The sequence below is a fragment of the Callithrix jacchus genome, chromosome 14, assembly GCF_049354715.1.
Source record: "Callithrix jacchus isolate 240 chromosome 14, calJac240_pri, whole genome shotgun sequence".
In the NCBI taxonomy this organism is placed as follows: domain Eukaryota; kingdom Metazoa; phylum Chordata; class Mammalia; order Primates; family Cebidae; genus Callithrix; species Callithrix jacchus.
The window spans coordinates 6112605-6129450 of NC_133515.1; the positions used below are offsets into that span (position 1 = coordinate 6112605).

Here is a 16846-nt window from a genome sequence, read left to right on the forward strand (position 1 = left end):
TGCTCGCCGCCGGCTCTCCGCAGGGCCTTACGGGACTGGTAGTTCGAGGCGTCCTGTGATGTTTTCCCTGCGGAAGTGAGGAGAGCGACTACAACTCCCAGAGGGCCACGCGGCCGCAGCAGTAGGCACCTGAGTTCCCTGGGCGACCCTGGTCCTCCGGCGGAAGCGGGAGCCTCTGCCGGCCGCTGGAACCTAGAGTGGGCGGCGCGCAAATGCGCGCTTAAGACCTGCTGTCTGCGCAGCTGACTCTGACCGTCCCCACCTCTCCCTGCGTCGGGCTGCCATGAAGGACTCGCTGGTGCTGCTGGGCCGTGTCCCGGCGCACCCGGACTCTCGCTGCTGGTTCCTGGCCTGGAACCCCGCGGGGACCCTGCTGGCCTCGTGCGGCGGCGACCGGAGAATCCGCATCTGGGGCACGGAGGGTAAGGCCTAGCCTGGCTGCGCGGCCCTTGGCGCTGCGGGCGCCGCCTGCGCATAGTGCGGACGCGCAGCCTGCCTGGGAGGCTGACCCTGTTCCTGACAGAGGGAGAGTCGGATGTTAGCCGCCTAGAGAAGGGCTTTGCAGGCAAAGAAGTCTGCAACTACTGGGAGCAAAAACGTCAGCAGACAGGCTGAAATGTCGAGGGAATTGTGGTAGCTGCTAAGGCAGGAAAGTGGGAAGAGAAAGGTGTTAGGAAAGTGGCCTGCAGAGTAACTTGAGACTGGACGTTCAGATTTCATACCGAGGGCGTTGGGGAACCAATGGCAATTTTAGATCAGATTTGTTTTAGAAAGATGCCTCCAGAGGCTGGGCGCGGTGGCTCACGCCTGTAATCCTAGCACTTTGGGAGGCCAAGGCGGGTGGATCACCTGACTTCAACAGTTCAATACCAGCCTGGCTAACATGATGAAACCCTGTCTCTACTAAAAATACAAAATTAGCTAGGCATGGTGGCGGGCACCTGTAATCCCACCTACTCGAGAGGCTGAGGCAGGACAATCCCATGAACCCAGGAGGCGGAGGTTACAGTGAGCTGAGAGCGTACCATTGCACTCCAACCTGGGCATCAGAGCAAAAACTCAGTCTCAAAAAAAAAAGAAAAGAAAAGGCCACCAGAGGAAGTAGAATCAGTTGCATCTTTGTAAAATCTGTGAAATAGACCCCCTGAGCTTTCCCCCAGTAGCCTGACTCCAATGCTAGCTAGCCCCCCAATATCAAATAGCTTCATGGTGCTCCACCCAGCTCCAGAGCCTGGCCTGCGCTCCACCTTTAGGTGACAGCTGGATCTGCAAGTCTGTCATTTCTGAAGGCCACCAGCGCACCGTGCGGAAGGTGGCCTGGTCCCCCTGCGGTAATTACCTGGCCTCTGCCAGCTTTGATGCTACCACTTGCATTTGGAAGAAGAACCAGGATGACTTTGAGGTACCCTGGCTGGTTGGGACCAGAATTATTGCCTGTTTGCTCCCCAGGGCTGGTTCAGGAACCTGAGCCAACCTGCTCCAGTTGGGCTGTACCCATGGGAAGGGCCTCAGGGGAGTTAGCTGCTGTTAATTCTCATTTTCCTTCCCCCTTCACAGTGTGTAACCACTCTCGAGGGCCATGAAAATGAGGTCAAGTCAGTGGCTTGGGCCCCATCTGGCAACCTCCTGGCTACTTGCAGCCGAGATAAGAGTGTTTGGGTCTGGGAAGGTGAGTCCAGGTCCCTCCAGATGGATTGGGAACCACCTGACAGCCTCTTCGGTGTCCCTGACAGGGTCGGCTCTTGGGTTCCTTTTTCTCTCCCACAGTTGATGAAGAGGATGAGTATGAATGTGTCAGTGTTCTCAACTCCCACACACAGGATGTCAAGCATGTGGTTTGGCACCCAAGTCAGGAGGTAAGAGTCAGGCAAAGTCTCTTGTGGGAAGGGCTCCAGTGTGCAGGCTTGTGCCCAGCCTTCCTTTGCTTTCCAGCCTTAATTTAGCTTTTACAGGAATCTCCATCTGTGAACAAAAAACATTAGTCCCTTCATAAAAGTGGATCTGGCGGGGTGCAGTGGCTCACACCTATAATCCCAGCACTTTGGGAGGCCAAGGCAGGAGTTCGAGACCAGCCTGGCCAACATGGTGAAACCCTGTCCCTACTAAAAATACGAAATTAGCAGGGGGTGGTGGTAGGTGCCTGTAGTCCCAGCTGCTCGGGAGGCTGAGGCAGGAGAATCATTTGAACCCAGGAGACGGAGGTTGCAGTGAGCCGAGATTGTGCCACTGCACTCCGACCTGGGCAACAGGAGTGAAACTCTGTCTCAAGAAAATAAAATAAATAAATAAATAAAAATAAAAGCAGATCCCTGGGACTGACCTGTCCTGCACTTCCTGGGGCACACAGACACATGTTGGGTCTCCTTTCCCTCTTCCCCCAGCTCTTAGCCTCTGCCAGCTATGATGACACAGTGAAGCTGTACCGGGAGGAAGAGGATGACTGGGTATGCTGTGCCACCCTCGAGGGCCATGAATCCACTGTGTGGAGCTTGGCCTTTGACCCCAGTGGCCAGCGCCTGGCATCTTGCAGTGATGACCGTACTGTGCGCATCTGGCACCAGTATCTATCAGGCAATGAACAAGGTGAGGGTCCATTAGTAGAGCTAAAGAAGACCCATCTCTCAAGGGATTCACAGTCTGCTAAGACACATATATGAGTCAGAGCAAATCAGGGTAAAAGGTAAGATGTGCCACAAGAGGGCTCTGGTTGGAGTGCTGGAAGATTCGGGAAAGCTTTGTGGAACAGGGGCCGTTTCATCTGCATTTAAGAGGGTATTTAGAATTTTGACATGATAATTTCACGTGAGAATTCCAAGTGAAAACAGTGTGAGTAAAGGTAACAATGGTGGGAATGCCTAGCCTGATGTGAGGAGTGGTGTAATTCCTTTAAATGGGGTGTAGGATATCTAGGGTTTGAAGAGGAATAAAGTGGGTGAGTCAGCTGGTGGGTGGCCTTCACAGGCAGACTAAGTAATTATATATAGTTTGCCATGGAACAGGGATGTTTCCTTCTCAGAATTCTGCTTGAGAAAGGCCAGTCTGGCCATAGTGTGTAAGGTAGATCAGCAAGAATGGGGACAGGAATGGAGATGTGGACTCATAATCAGTTGAAGATGAGGGTGAGGGAAGGTAAGTTAGATTCTCCTCTGAGGCGCCTAGGACATAGGAATGTCTTAAGTGTAAGCGAAGTCTGTCTTGCAGGGGTGGCATGCAGCGGCTCTGACCCCAGTTGGAAATGTGTCTGTACTTTGTCGGGCTTCCACTCAAGGACGATTTATGACATTGCTTGGTAAGACTCTATCCCCTACCCCCATTCCATCCCCATAAAGCAGAGATTTCAGAGAAGGCATGACCCATGCAGCCCTCTGCAACCTTGGGTGGTGCTTGGGAATTGAGGGCAGCCATCCCCATTCCTTATCAGCCCTGACTCTACCATGCTGGCTTACAGCTGCTTGGGCTGGTATTCACGGGAGCAAGAAACAATTCCATGCTGTGAGGACAGCACCAGTGCTCAGGGTTCACACAGTTTGTGCTGTACAGAAGTTATTATTGAATCTGCATTCATGGCTGGAGTTTTTATGGCTTGGTAACACTGACTCTGTCCTTTGGAAGCTGGGAAAGCTGCATCATTCATATAGGAGAGTAGGTCAGAGCTTAGTTCTGGCCCTGAGAATTGATCCCTAGGAAATAATCCAGAACAGTGAAAAAAAAACTGATAAGCACTTAAGCTTGCTTTATATTAGCATTTGGGAATCACCTATTCAACAAAAGTGAATTTAAGTAAATTATGGTAGAACTCAGCTTGTTATATCACTGTTTAAAGAAAGGGGTTAAGAGGCCGGGCATTGTGGCTCATGCCTGTAATCCCAGCATTTTGGGAGGCCGAGGTGGGTGGATCACCTGAGGTAGGGAGCTCGAGACCAGCCTGACCAACATGGAGAAACCCTGTCTTTAAAAACAGAAAAGAAAGGGGTTAAAAATACTTTATTTTGGTTGAGCAAAGTGGCTCATGCCTTTAATCCCAGCACTTCGGGAGTCTAAGGCGGGTGGATCACTTGAGGTCGGGAGTTCGAGACTAGCCTGGCCAACATGGTGAAACCCTGTCTGTACTGAAAATACAAAAATTAGCGGGGCATGGTGGCACACACCTGTAGTCCCAGCTACTGGGGAGACTGAGGCAGGAAAATCACTTGAACCTGGGAAGTGGAGGTTGCAGTGAGCAGAGATCGTGCCACTGCACTCTAGCCTGGGTGACAAGGCAAGACTCCATCTCAAAAAAAACAAACAAACAAAAAAAACTTTATGACATGGGAAACTGCTTATGCCAAGTGAGAAAAGTGCAGTTCATAACTGCATGTAGTTTTTTAGGGTAATCATAGTGGGGGAAAAAACTAGATGGCAGCATCTGAAGATGTAAGTGGGTAATATTTGTGACTCCTTATTACTTAGGGAAACATTTCAAGAGGAGGTTTTTAGCTGAGGCCTAAAGTTAGGAAAGAGAACAGGCCAGGAACTATGGAACAAGTCATAGTAGGTATGACCTAATCAGTCAGGTATACCCACTGATGTCACTTTCCTTCCAGGTGTCAGCTGACAGGGGCCTTGGCTACAGCTTGTGGGGATGATGCAATTCGTGTGTTTGAGGAGGATCCCAACTCAGATCCACAGCAGCCCACCTTCTCCCTGACAGCCCACTTGCATCAGGCCCATTCCCAAGATGTCAACTGTGTGGCCTGGAACCCCAAGGAGCCAGGGCTGCTGGCCTCCTGCAGTGATGATGGGGAGGTGGCCTTCTGGAAGTATCAGCGGCCTGAAGGCCTCTGAGCTACCTCAACTTTGGACAGCATAATGACTCCCAGAAAATGTCATGAGACTTTGCCAGCCCCTGAGAAGACCAGGAGGAGCATCCTTGACCTTCATTTAAAATGGCTCACTTCTATTTAGACTTGGGTGGAAGTATGGAGCCACAGAACTGCTCTCCTTCCCCGCCTTTGTCATGAGGCCCTCAGTAAAGAGCTACAGAACATCAGTACATTGTTATACCACCGATTTTTCTTGCATTAGGGCACAGTGTTAAATTTTTTGGGGGTAAATATACTATTTATAATCACTATGTATAGTAGGAGGGGGTATATGTCTCAGGCCTTTCTGAAGTTGTAAGACAAATAATCCATCTGCGTCCCGAGCCCTATTCATAAGGATATTCATAAAAGAATTCCATGGTGAATCCTTGTCTGAAATAGATCCTGCCTTCCCAGTTTCTGGGTAAATCTTTGCATTTAAGACATCCAATCAATATTGAAGGAAATTTTTTTCTGAATGTAGATTTGAGAGAGGGGCATCTCTGCTTTCCCTCAGAAACCCTCATATACCTCCTGCACTGTTACGCTGTGATGGCAACAGAGTAGGAAAAAAAGGAGAAGACAGGAACCCTAAAAGGGAGGGTTATTACTGGACAGAGGCCCTATATTTTCAACAGGGATGCAAATTGCTTCTTCAGTAGAAATAAAAAGTAGTTTCTGGTCCTCCACAAACATACAGTGTGGTTGTGGTATTTCATTTTCATGGCAGTGAGTGAGCAGGAAGAAGGCTCCTTAGGGGAATGGTGACAAAAACCAGTTGAGAAACACTGGCTTTGGCAGTCGGTGTTCAGGGTTGCGCTAAGGTTGTCTCGACAGTCACTTCTAAATAGGTTCTAATGTGACAATGGTCTCCAAAACTACAGCCCTCACTTAAGTTTAAGCTGTGACCTTAGATTTTAGAAAGACAGTGGTGTGGTACCTAGAGTAGTGGTTCTCAAGAGTATGTGGTCTCTAGATCCTGGGAGTCCCAAGACCCTTTGAGGGAGGATCTGTGAGGTCAACTGTTGGCACTGCAGCATGAACCAAGGTGGTGGCAGCAAACTTCTAGTAGTTTTGACACATCCTTGATAAATAACAGTGGCTAACTGTATTAAATGTTGACCTAGCTGGGCGCGGTGGCTCATGCCTGTAATCCCAGCACTCTGGGAGGCCAAGGTGGGCAGATCTCCTGAGGTCGGGAGTTCAAGACCAGCCTGACCAACATGGAGAAACCCTGTCTTTACTAAAAATTAGCCAGGTGTATTGCCATACCCATAATCCCAGCTACTTGGGAGGCTGAGGCAGGAGAATCGCTTGAACCTGCGAGGCAGAGATTGCAGTGAACTGAGACTGTGCCATTGCACTCCAGCCTGGGATACAAATGAAACTGCATCTCAAAAAAAAAAAAAAATGTTGATCTTAACACAAAATATTCTAAGAAAATGGGAAGCATGCATAAAGCCCCTCTGCTATGCACTGAAGTATGGGTGCCTTGAGGAAAAGCAACTGTACAATTGAGTTGCAAGCAGAATTCGCTATGTTCAAGGCATTCCCTTTAGAGTTGAAAGAACTGGCAGATTATGGTATTTAGACTTGAGTATTTGGCTGACATTTTCTGCAAAATGAATGGAATGAGCCTCTTACTTCATGGGAAACAACTGATAGTGTTGCCAATGATAAAGCTTTCAAGCAAAAATTAGAATTTCTGAAAATCTGTACTCTATCATGAACTTTATTGGGAATATTAACAGATGTGATTTGTATAATGAAATGCATTTCATTTGGAAGAATTCAATGAACCAGTTTCCAAGTGACCAGTACATGAGGTTACAAAATCATTCATGGCTCAAAGATTATTTCAGAAGTATAAGACAGGCCAGTGGATTTGAAAGTATTAATAACAACATGAGAGTGCATTTTTTCAGAGTCCACATTGCCTTTAAGAAACTCATTTATGGTCTTGGTGTGGTATCAAAGAATAGCTACAATTAACTGAAAAGGCTATTTAAAAAACTTCCAACTGCATATCTGTGTGAAGTCAGCTTACTTCAAAACAGTTTGGATGTAGAAGCAGCTGTAATGATCCAGTTGTTTCTTCTTATATCAGATACAAAACATTGTAAAATGCCACTTTTCCCCCTGGATTTACTGTTTTGGAAGTTATTCTTCATGAAAAATGGTAATGTGGGCTGGGCACGGTGGCTCATGCCTGTAACCCAGCATTTTGGGAGGCTGAGGTGGGTGGATCACTTGAGTTCAGGAATTTAAGACCAGCCTGGGCAACATGGTCAAACCATGTCTCTATCTAAAAAAAAAAAAAGTTAACATTACAATTCAAAAGTGCATTAATCTAAATAAAGGCTTTTTGGGACAACCTCCAGAACTGTGAAAAATATGTTATTTTAAAAAAAAGCTCCTTGTCTTAGTTTTCAGTAAAGAGGTTCTAAGACTAAATCATTTGAAAAGTGCTGCCCTGAGGAAACTGCCCTTCAGAATTGTATTTCAATTTTGTACACATTTAAAGAACAGAGGGTAAGAATTTGAAGAAAATCGGAAGATCTGGATTAGGAAATTCTATTTACTAAGACTTGGTCACATCCAGTTGGTACATTTCAGTCCTCCTGGTGCTGTCGTCCAGGAGCAGACACTGCAGAATTTTAGAACACCCATTTAGAGAAACCTCTAACTTGTGATCTAGCCTCCAAATCTCAGTGTTGGTTCCTGTGGTAGTGCTGACGTATGGGTACCACTGAAGCAAGGCCACAGTCCTATGTTTCCTCCTCCAGGCTGACTCAAGACCTCAGGGGACAGCACACCTAATGAGCAGGTCTGTCCTCCAGATGCACTCATTACAAGTTCATTCCTGGCTAATTTTGGCCATGCCCTTAGGTTGAAGAAAACTTATAATTTGGAATCACTGCAAAGACAAATGGTTTCTACAAATTATTTTATTAGAACGTCAAACTCAAAAGGAACTACCAGGAACATGCCTGAAAATGCTATATACGATTTATGCTTGACGTGACACCTGCTGTCATTGCATCCAGAATATGAACAAAAGAAAAGGAAGTGGAGGTGGGCAGGGACAGCACCAGCCCTGGCTAGCCAGACCTCAGGCCCACAAACCTGGTCCCCACAAACAGGATCCCTACAATGTACACATTCCTAATTCACACTCAACTCTCCTTTTAGCCAGGAGTAGATGCCTCAGGACTCAATCTGAATCACTGTCCGTCTCAGCTTCTTTCACATCCACACTGAATTTGTATTCCTGGTCACATCCCATGTAAGCATCACTCATGAAATACAGAGTATAGTTGTGGGCACCAGTGGCTGGGGCCACAAAGTCCAACTTCACCTAGAAAAAGCAAGCAGAAATCAAGATGAGCATGGACACAGGAAGCATCCTCACCCTTCCCCCACATCAGAACAAATGCTGGAGCCGGTGGACACACTCACCTTGGCCTTCTGCTGCAGGGTCAGCCTCTTGATGGAGATGAGGCTATTGGACTTGGCATCTCCAATCACCACCCACCAGCCTTCTTCACGTTTCTGCATGAAATAACAGCATGAGAGTGCATTAAGTTTCTGCAGTAATTCAAAACCAGGAAATTCAGGATGTAAAACTTGATGGCCATAGGCAACCGTGAAAATGGTTACGGTTACAAAAGAAGGATAACAACGATTAGATAGCTTTCCAAAGTTTCTTCCCGAAATACAATTAGATATAACATTTAAAACTGTCAAAAATTGTCTCAAACAGGCTTAATTTTTTAAGTACACAGATGAACTCATTTATTGGTTCTGGCTCATTTCCTTGGACCACTAGGTCCAAGATACTACTATTAGAGGTCTAGTCTTTGGGGTCTGGTAGCTTTGAGTTCCTTAGAGATACTTTTAAGTACAAGGCCAATCTGCCAAATGGGAAAAAACTTAACACAGAGCCGAATGTGCACAGAGAAGATAACACAGCAGGCCTTGCAGCCCTGTCTACTGGCCACCCTACTGTCACAAAAACCAAGGTCCCAGTTAAAAGCACTCTTTCCTCAGAATCTATGAAACAGTTTACACAATTAAACATGACAGTATCTGGTTTCTGCTGTCAACCTTCAATTATTCTCCCATATAGAAAAAAAAAAACAATTTCTTTCTGGTGGTAAAGAACCAAGAAACCAGAAGCAGTGTAAGCGGCAGTGAGAAAAAAGAAGAAACAACCAGGAAAGCCCAAGTGTCTGGGAGCCACTGGAGTTAAAGACAAATGCATCTCTCCTCTAAAGATGGCAAGATAATAAAAAATTAAAAAAAAAACAAATGCACCTTTTTTTTTTTGAGACGGAGTTTCGGTGTTGTTACCCAGGCTGGAGTGCAATGGCACGATCTTGGCTCACCGCAACCTCCGCCTCCTGGATTCAAGCAATTTTCTTGCCTCAGCCTCCCAAGTAGCTGGGATTACAGGCACGCACCACCATGCCCAGCTAATTTTTGTATTTTTAGTAGAGACGGGGTTTCACCTTGTTGACCAGGATGGTCTCGATCTCTTGACCTCGTGATCCACCCGCCTTGGCCTCCCAAAGTGCTGGGATTATAGGCGTGAGCCACCATGCCCGGCCGACAAATGCATCTTAAACAGAGAGATGGACAATACTACACGACTGAAGAGTTTAACAATGACCAGTCATCTCAACTGTTTTAAACTAAGCAGAAACCAACACAAAAAAAACCCATAGCCTCAAGATTAATTCTCGGCCTTGTGAACTCATTATCACTCTAAAGTTTCCCTCCCTCAGTGAAAATGAGTACCAAGCACCTAGCCAATGGATAGGGTGAGTTGACACCTGGCCCAGCCAGCTACCGGGACGCACCTGTGGGAAGAGAGGCGCAATGACAGGGCCTGTGACTTCCTCCTCTCGCTCCAGCTGCACCAGCACCACCACCGGCCCGCCACTGCAGGGGTAGACAAGAGTCCCACATAAGTGATGTGACAGTGGGCTCACAGCATAATTCCATGCTGTGGCCAATAGGTACCCCCTCTGGCTCACCTGCGGATGCTGTCCTTATCCACCACCTCATAAGACAGTTCAATATTAGGGTAGCGGTTACAAAAGCGGGCCACATCTGCAATCTGGCTGTCAGTCAGCTGAAGCAATGCATTCCGTTCTTCATCCTCCATCTCCATGATGTCGAAAACACTCTCTACTCCCTGCAGTCAGTATTCAGACATCGGGAAAGATAGAACACAGGCCAACAGCAAATGACACAGGTGCCAAAGAACCACTAATTTTACCTCCTACATTATCAAGTCACCTAGAGAAAACAGCTGCAGAAAGAACATGGCCCACAGTTGGCAGCCTCTCTAGCATCTCAACAGGGAGCACCTTCGGAGGAACCAGAACTAAGTTTCACTTACTGAGACCCACCCTCCTGCAACCCACCCTCAGGCCATGACACAAGGCTCTCAGGCTCATCCACCTGACCCTCTAAGCCAACCCAGCTCACCTTGTCGGTGCAACGTTTGATATGCTCAGAGGTGAAGTGTGGCAGCTGCTTCAGGTATGAGTCCTTGGACCACATGGCTTGGGTGACCATCTGGGCCAGTTCCATAGCTGCCAGAGCAGGGCTGAGCCACCCATTGCTGGAGAGGACATCCACGCAAGCCTGAATGAGCCGGATTGCCTGAACAAGAGAAGTCATAAAAGAGCAGGTGGGGTTGAAGCCTAGGTGTCTAGAGCAGCACTGGCCCCTCACCCCACATCCACACCCACACTCTACCTTACTAAGGATTTCCTCCGTATCTGACTGCAGCTCAGCACTCAGCTGCATGCGGGATAGGTGAGCCTGCAGGAGCAGGTTGGTCTTGACATGGGGATCATTGAACTTAGGGTTATTCAGCTTGTGGGGGACCTTCTGAGCCAACTAGAAAGTGGAAGAAAAATAGCTGGTGATGAACAGGTGACCCTACCTGAGACCAGCTCAGACCAAAGCACCATGGGCCCAGGCTCACAGCCCTTCAATACCCCGAGGCATGTGGGTGGTGGTGGGATGAAGATGGGTGTGAGGGAAGTAAGGAGGGGGAGGACATATAGTAGGGGAAGGGGATGCATATGGGGGTACTGGTGGCAGGAGTGCCAGATGCTCTGGGCACACAGGCCAAGTGTGTTGTTCCCAGGATGGTCTCCTGAAGCTGCTGTCCTCACCTGCCTCAGGAGGTTGTCTTCATGGTGCCGGATGGGAATGTTCTCATACTCTGCCGCGTTGGAGATGATCTCAATGAGCCCTCGCACCTTGGTCTTGGCATTGAGGGACATGCTGAAGAGCTCTGACAGAAAAAGGAAATTTGAGAGGAGCCAAAAGCAGGTGGAGAAGGAGCAGAACTGCCTGGGCTCCCCTGCTCTCCCGTGCAATGCCATCCCACTGACAGACACAGGCACACCTCTTGTCCCAGTGGGCTCCTGACCCCTGCGTGAGAAGGCTCCCACAGACAGGAGACAGGCTGTGCCGGGCCTCACCAATGGTGGTGTAGTTGATGTAATAGTAGGCAGCAATCATGCCCAGGTTCAGAGGCGCCACATCCATCTCGTCCTCGATGCTGATGCATTTGGACTGCTCCAGGTCACTCAGGGTCTGCTCCACCAGCTCTGACAAGTGGTCGGACAAGTGACGATGGGAGATGCCTATGGAGGTGAAAGGTCAGTGGGATGCCTAGGGGAGATGCCCAGCAATGGCTGAGACAACCACCAAAGGATCATGTGTGCTCCCAAGCCCACTGACCCTGCAGGTTGTAGTAATTGGGGTTCTGTGTCATGCGGCGGTACAGAAAGGTCCAGGTGAGGTAGTCCACAGCATCCTGCTTGTTCTCAATGGTCTTGGTGACGATCTCAGCATTGAAGTGGTCATGCATACAGTGGTCCAGGTGAGACTCTACTGGCAATGGCTCATATAAGAACTTCTTGAAGAAATCCTGTGGGTTGGAAGTGGAGCAGTAGTAATAATCAGTGACAACATGGTCACAAAGAGCCAAGAGCAAATCAACAGGGCATGGAACCTGTGTGAGATACAACTCATATCAAAATGGAAGAAGGCACATATTTAGAAAGCACATCACTGGTGACAATATGCAGTGGGAACAGGGGTACAGAAAGTCATGAGGGCAGAGCAGGGAACAGTACATGAGGAAGGAGAGAACCAACTAGAGGGCAAAGACTTTAACAAGTGGAGCCAATGACAGTGGCAAAAGGCAGCAAAATTCCATGTGGCTGGCAGGCTCGTTACAAAAGAAATGTGTAAATAAGAGAGGTAGAAGGTGACAGACTAAACAAGTTACTGAAGGTATCTTTCTGTTTCTTTTTGTCATACACTTTAGAAAGCAGAAGACATCTTTCAAAAGAGAGATTAAATAATCCATTCTGAGGCTCTAAGAGGCTGCATGAGTCCAGGACTGACCTTCTTGGAGCCCTGACACATGATGACACAGCGCCCCTCATCATCCTGCAAAGGGCGGTTGGCATGGCCCACCATCTGAAGCACGTCATAGATGGGGTAATCCACGTAGCTGGTGACAGAAGTGGGGAAAGAAGGAAGAGGTGCCTCAACATGGAGACCATGCTCAGGAGTCCCAACTCTCTTCACCAAATAAGGAAATACAGGGAGGCATGGTCAAATCATAGCATGACTCTGTTTATGAATCTCTGCGCTTAGATCTAGCTAGCCTCACTGGTTGCCTGTACATCATTTTAGTATTCAGTGTTAAGAGCCATGAATTTGCTGCTCAGGCACCACGAACCAAGGTATAAAACCACACAATGCCAAAAGCAAAATAACTCCCTATTCAAGGATCAAATATATAAGTCACACTTCTCAAACTTTTTTCCTTTAATAAAAAATTGTTTTTATTTGTTTTTTGATACAGGGTCTTGCTCTCTTGTCCAAGCTGGAGTGCAGTGGCACAGTCATGGCTCACTGCAGCCTTGACCTCCTAGGCTCAAGTGATCCTTTCACTTCAGCCTCTGGAGCAGGTGGGACTACAGGTGAGCACCACCACTTTCCAAACTTCATAGCTGTATATTTTGTAAGTCAAGTCACCTGACTTTAACCCAACCTAGAAGCAGGTTCACCCATTAGAAATGAACCCATAAATAAAATTCATTTCAAAATAATCTGCATCTTGGGAAAAAGTTATTAAGAGCTGGGCCAGGTACGATGGCTCATGCCTGTAATCCCAGCACTTTGGGAGGCTGAGATGGGTGGATAACTTGAGCTCAGGTGTTCAAGACAAGCCTGGACAACATGGTGAAAATCTCTCTATACAAAAAAAGAAAGCAAAAATTAGCTGAGAATAGTGGCACATACTGGGAGTCCCAGCTACTTGGGAGACTGAGGCAGGATGATTGCTTCAGCCTGGGAGGCAGAGGCTGTAGTGAGATCATACCATTGCACTCTGTTGCTCAGGCTGGAGTGCAGTGGCATGATCTCGGCTCACTGCAACCTCCACCTCCTAGGTTCAGGTGATTCTCCTGCCTCAGCATCCCGAACAGATGGAACTACAGGGCGCCTGAGATTCACCCATATTGTTGCATTTGTCAGTAGTTCATACCTTTTTATTGCAGAGTAATAGTCTGGCGTATGGATATACCAAAGTTTGACTATCCATTCCCTTGTTAATGGACATTTAAATTGTTTTCCAGTTTGGGGCTGCTATGAGGCTGTGTAAACATTTGTGTACATATCTGAGTGTGGATATAAGCTTGGGAAAACACGTATAAGCAGAATGACTAAATTGTGTATGTTGTAACTTTTTTTTGAGACGAGTCTCACTCTGTCACTTGGGCTAGAGTATAATGGCATAATTTTGGCTCACTGCAACCTCCGCCTCCCGGATTCAAGCGATTTTCCAAACTCAGCCTCTCCTAAGTAGCTGGGATTACAGGCAACCGCCATCACACCCAGCTAATTTTTGATTTTTGTAGAGATGGGGTTTCACCATTTTGGCTAGGCTGGTCTTGAACTCCTGACATCTGGTGATCTGTCCACCTCAGCCTCCCAAAATGCTGGGATTACAGGTGTGAGCCACCACACCCAGACTTTTTTTTTTTTTTTGAGATGGAGTCCCACTGTCACCCAGGCTGGAAGTGCAATGGTGGGATCTTGGTTCACTGCAGCCTTTGCCTCCCAGGTTAAATGATTCTCCTGCCTCAGCCTCCCAAGTAGCTGGAATTACAGGCACTTGCCATCACACCCAGCTAATTGTTGTATTTTTAGCAGAAACGGGGGTTTCACCATGTTGGCTAGGCTGGTCTCGAACTCCTGACCTCAAGTGATCCACCCGCCTCAGCCTCAGCCAGTGCTGGGATTACAGGTGTGAGCCACTGCACATAGCACTCTTCTAGTTTCTTACCTGTCACTATATAGATTTATGACCTCAACCAAGTCACTTTTCTTGCTTATCTACAGGATGTTTAAGGTTAATGACATAGTGTCAAACATTACTCCTGACTCTAACTTCCTACCTCTCCAAACTGCTGAATATGGAAGCACAATGACTATAAAGCAAATGTGAGCCTAGGTATTGAGATGTAAAACTCTTAAACACTTGGATCTGGTGAAAACTCAGCTGTTAACTTCCCTAACACCTTTTCTTCATCCTAGCTTACTCTCTGTGTATCTGCAGATTCACGTTCATTTTAGGAAGGAGGTCTGTGCTAACACAGAGCACCAGCTGTACTCACGCGTGGATCTTGCCATTGTAGTACTGGGTGTCCATGATGATTACCAGGTGGGCAGCCACATTCATGCCCCAGCAGAGACTCCGAGAAGCCACCACCACCTGGATAGCCCCTGAGCAGCAGAGGGGAGAGGAAGGCTGAAGGCAGGGCTCCTTGGGTGAAGCAGGCTCACTGCCTCATGGGCAGGCCATAGCTATGCTATGTTTCAGCACTCATAGTAAGGCTGGCTAGGAACAAGGTCTAACATGATTTGAGAGCTAACATATTGCTATGAGGTAGCCCACACTGCCGGTGCCTTGCTCTGGGACTATCCGGGAAGAAACAAAGGTCATTCCCGGAACAGAACCCAAAGCCCAGGAACACCAAGGCATAACTACTGCTGATGGAATGCGCCTCTGACCAGAAAGTGCTAACATTCATGCAGCCACAGGCTGGCTCAGCCATGCCAGCAAAACGGAGATCACTCTAATCACACCCCAAACAGGGAGATTCAAGGGCCAAAGAGTGACAGGAAGTGATCCTGGCAGGCAGATCTCCAATGAGGCTCCACCAAGCAGTGTTAAAAGGTAAATCTCTGCATAAAATGCCACAGGTCAACAAGGGACAGTGGTCAGCAAGAGTGCACCCAAGGGAGAATCAGAGCTCTCCTGTGTGCTAATCTCTAAAGTCTAACGACCTTGGTGAGATGGTTTTTGGATCTCTGTCCCCACCAAATCTTGTCAAACTGTAGTCCCCAATGTTGAAGGTGGGGCCTGGTGGGAGATGACGGGCTCATGGGGGCAGAGTTCTCATGAATGGCAGGTGACCACCTGCCCTTGGTACTGTCTAATGAGTGAGTTCTCCCAAGAACTGGTTGTTTAAAAGTGTGTAGCACCTCTCCAACTCTCTCTCGGTATTGCTCCTGCCATGTAAGACACCTGCTTCCCCTCTGCCTTCCCTGAAGCGTATGCCACCATGCTTCATGTACAGAACTGCAAGCCAGTTAAACCTCTCTATAAATGACCCAGTCTCAGGTATTTCTTTATAGCAATGCAAAAATGGACTAACACACTTAGGGAGTCTGGTATCCATGGAGAATCAGGTCTAGTGGCCAAGGTCCTGGACTCTAGAAAACCAGGTTTTGAAATAGCACAACCTGATGTGTCTGCTTGTTTTCTCACCTGGCAAGTAGGGACAGTGTTTGTCCCACCAGCCTCATGAGATTCTTGGGAGAATCAAAAGAGTCAATAGCTAAGAGTCCTAAATAATATTCTGAAAATGACTAGTATGCTATAGAGAAATACTGCCACCTCGCCCCTCAAGTTTAACCCTTGCCATGCTCTCCCGTGGCCTGACTTACCTGAGCTGAAGAGCTGCTCCACTAAGCGTCGTTCCATGGGGCTAAGCCCCTCATGCAGGTAGCCCACCCCGTTTAGCAGCGTTTCCTTGAGTGTGGTGTCACTCAGCTTCTCCAGGTATGGAATCAGATCCTTCTCAGTGCAGTGCAAGAACCTGTGTGGCACGAGCACTGGCTCAGCTCACAGTGGCCCAATTCCTGGCAGACACCTTGCCAGCTGTGCATACCCTGGCCCGAAGCCACATGGGCTAACCCCACCCTCATAAAAAGGACACTCTTGGAGTGAGCCAGCCTCACTTAACCTAACCCCAAACCCCAGAAGCTAGGCCCTGCCCACCTCTGTCGTTGGATGTCTGCCGCACACGTGGTAAGGATGTCAATGGCAGTGAGGCGGGTCTGCTTGCGAGACGGTACAAAGACAATGACAGGTTTCTTGGGCGAGTGCTTGGTGATAGCATGGTACACAGGCTTGGCCATGGAGAGCAGGCGGGTTTGTGTATGGCTGATATTGAAGCCCTGGAGACCAGGGAGAAGAAAAGACACCAAGGTTATCAGACCTGGGTCACTGAGGATCTTTGTGAGCCCCCACAGAGGGAAGAGGAGAGCAGGTCCTACCTGGATGTGCAGCTCCAAGGGGACGGGACGCACATTGGGGTGGAAGTTGAAGGTGGAGGTGGCACTGCAGCCCAGCCAGTGGGCCACATCCTTGGCATTGGAGAGCGAAGAGCTGAGTGCCACAATGCGAATAGGCCGCTCAATCTGGGAGGAGATGTAGCGCATTCGGGAGCAGATCACTTCTAAGACAGGCTGGAAAGAGGGAGGGAAGGTCACTGTAGGCCGAGGCTCCCATTCTCTGCCTGGAGGTCCCCTCTGTGAACAGCCTAACAGCCTCAAAATGACCTCATTCTTCCTTCTAATTAGAGCCCTCCTATCATTGGTTCTAGCTCCTC

The 16846-nt window shown here is 48.1% G+C and overlaps 2 protein-coding genes across 2 annotated transcripts in view; one reads left to right on the forward strand and one right to left on the reverse strand.

Moving 5' to 3' along the window:
• Nucleotides 1-150: 150 nt before the first annotated feature.
• CIAO1 (cytosolic iron-sulfur assembly component 1) lies at nucleotides 151-5534 on the forward strand. The gene is made up of 7 exons (XM_002757376.6): nucleotides 151-422; nucleotides 1254-1402; nucleotides 1558-1669; nucleotides 1768-1856; nucleotides 2382-2583; nucleotides 3202-3289; nucleotides 4584-5534. Exons 1-7 carry the CDS (start codon nucleotides 284-286, stop codon nucleotides 4822-4824), a joined length of 1020 nt encoding a protein of 339 aa, XP_002757422.1. The 5' UTR covers nucleotides 151-283; the 3' UTR covers nucleotides 4825-5534.
• A 2240-nt stretch (nucleotides 5535-7774) lies between these two features.
• SNRNP200 (small nuclear ribonucleoprotein U5 subunit 200) overlaps nucleotides 7775-16846 on the reverse strand; it is a 32224-nt gene continuing 23152 nt past the window's right edge. The window contains exons 32-45 of the mRNA XM_054244502.2: nucleotides 16512-16703; nucleotides 16234-16412; nucleotides 15900-16051; nucleotides 14564-14672; nucleotides 12282-12390; nucleotides 11610-11799; nucleotides 11348-11512; nucleotides 11036-11157; nucleotides 10611-10754; nucleotides 10338-10514; nucleotides 9881-10041; nucleotides 9704-9785; nucleotides 8301-8393; nucleotides 7775-8199 (exon numbers count right to left, since the gene is read on the reverse strand). Of these exons, the coding sequence (XP_054100477.1) occupies nucleotides 8056-8199; nucleotides 8301-8393; nucleotides 9704-9785; nucleotides 9881-10041; nucleotides 10338-10514; nucleotides 10611-10754; nucleotides 11036-11157; nucleotides 11348-11512; nucleotides 11610-11799; nucleotides 12282-12390; nucleotides 14564-14672; nucleotides 15900-16051; nucleotides 16234-16412; nucleotides 16512-16703 (2019 nt within the window). The 3' untranslated portion in view covers nucleotides 7775-8055. The remainder of the gene's footprint in view (nucleotides 8200-8300; nucleotides 8394-9703; nucleotides 9786-9880; nucleotides 10042-10337; nucleotides 10515-10610; nucleotides 10755-11035; nucleotides 11158-11347; nucleotides 11513-11609; nucleotides 11800-12281; nucleotides 12391-14563; nucleotides 14673-15899; nucleotides 16052-16233; nucleotides 16413-16511; nucleotides 16704-16846) is intronic.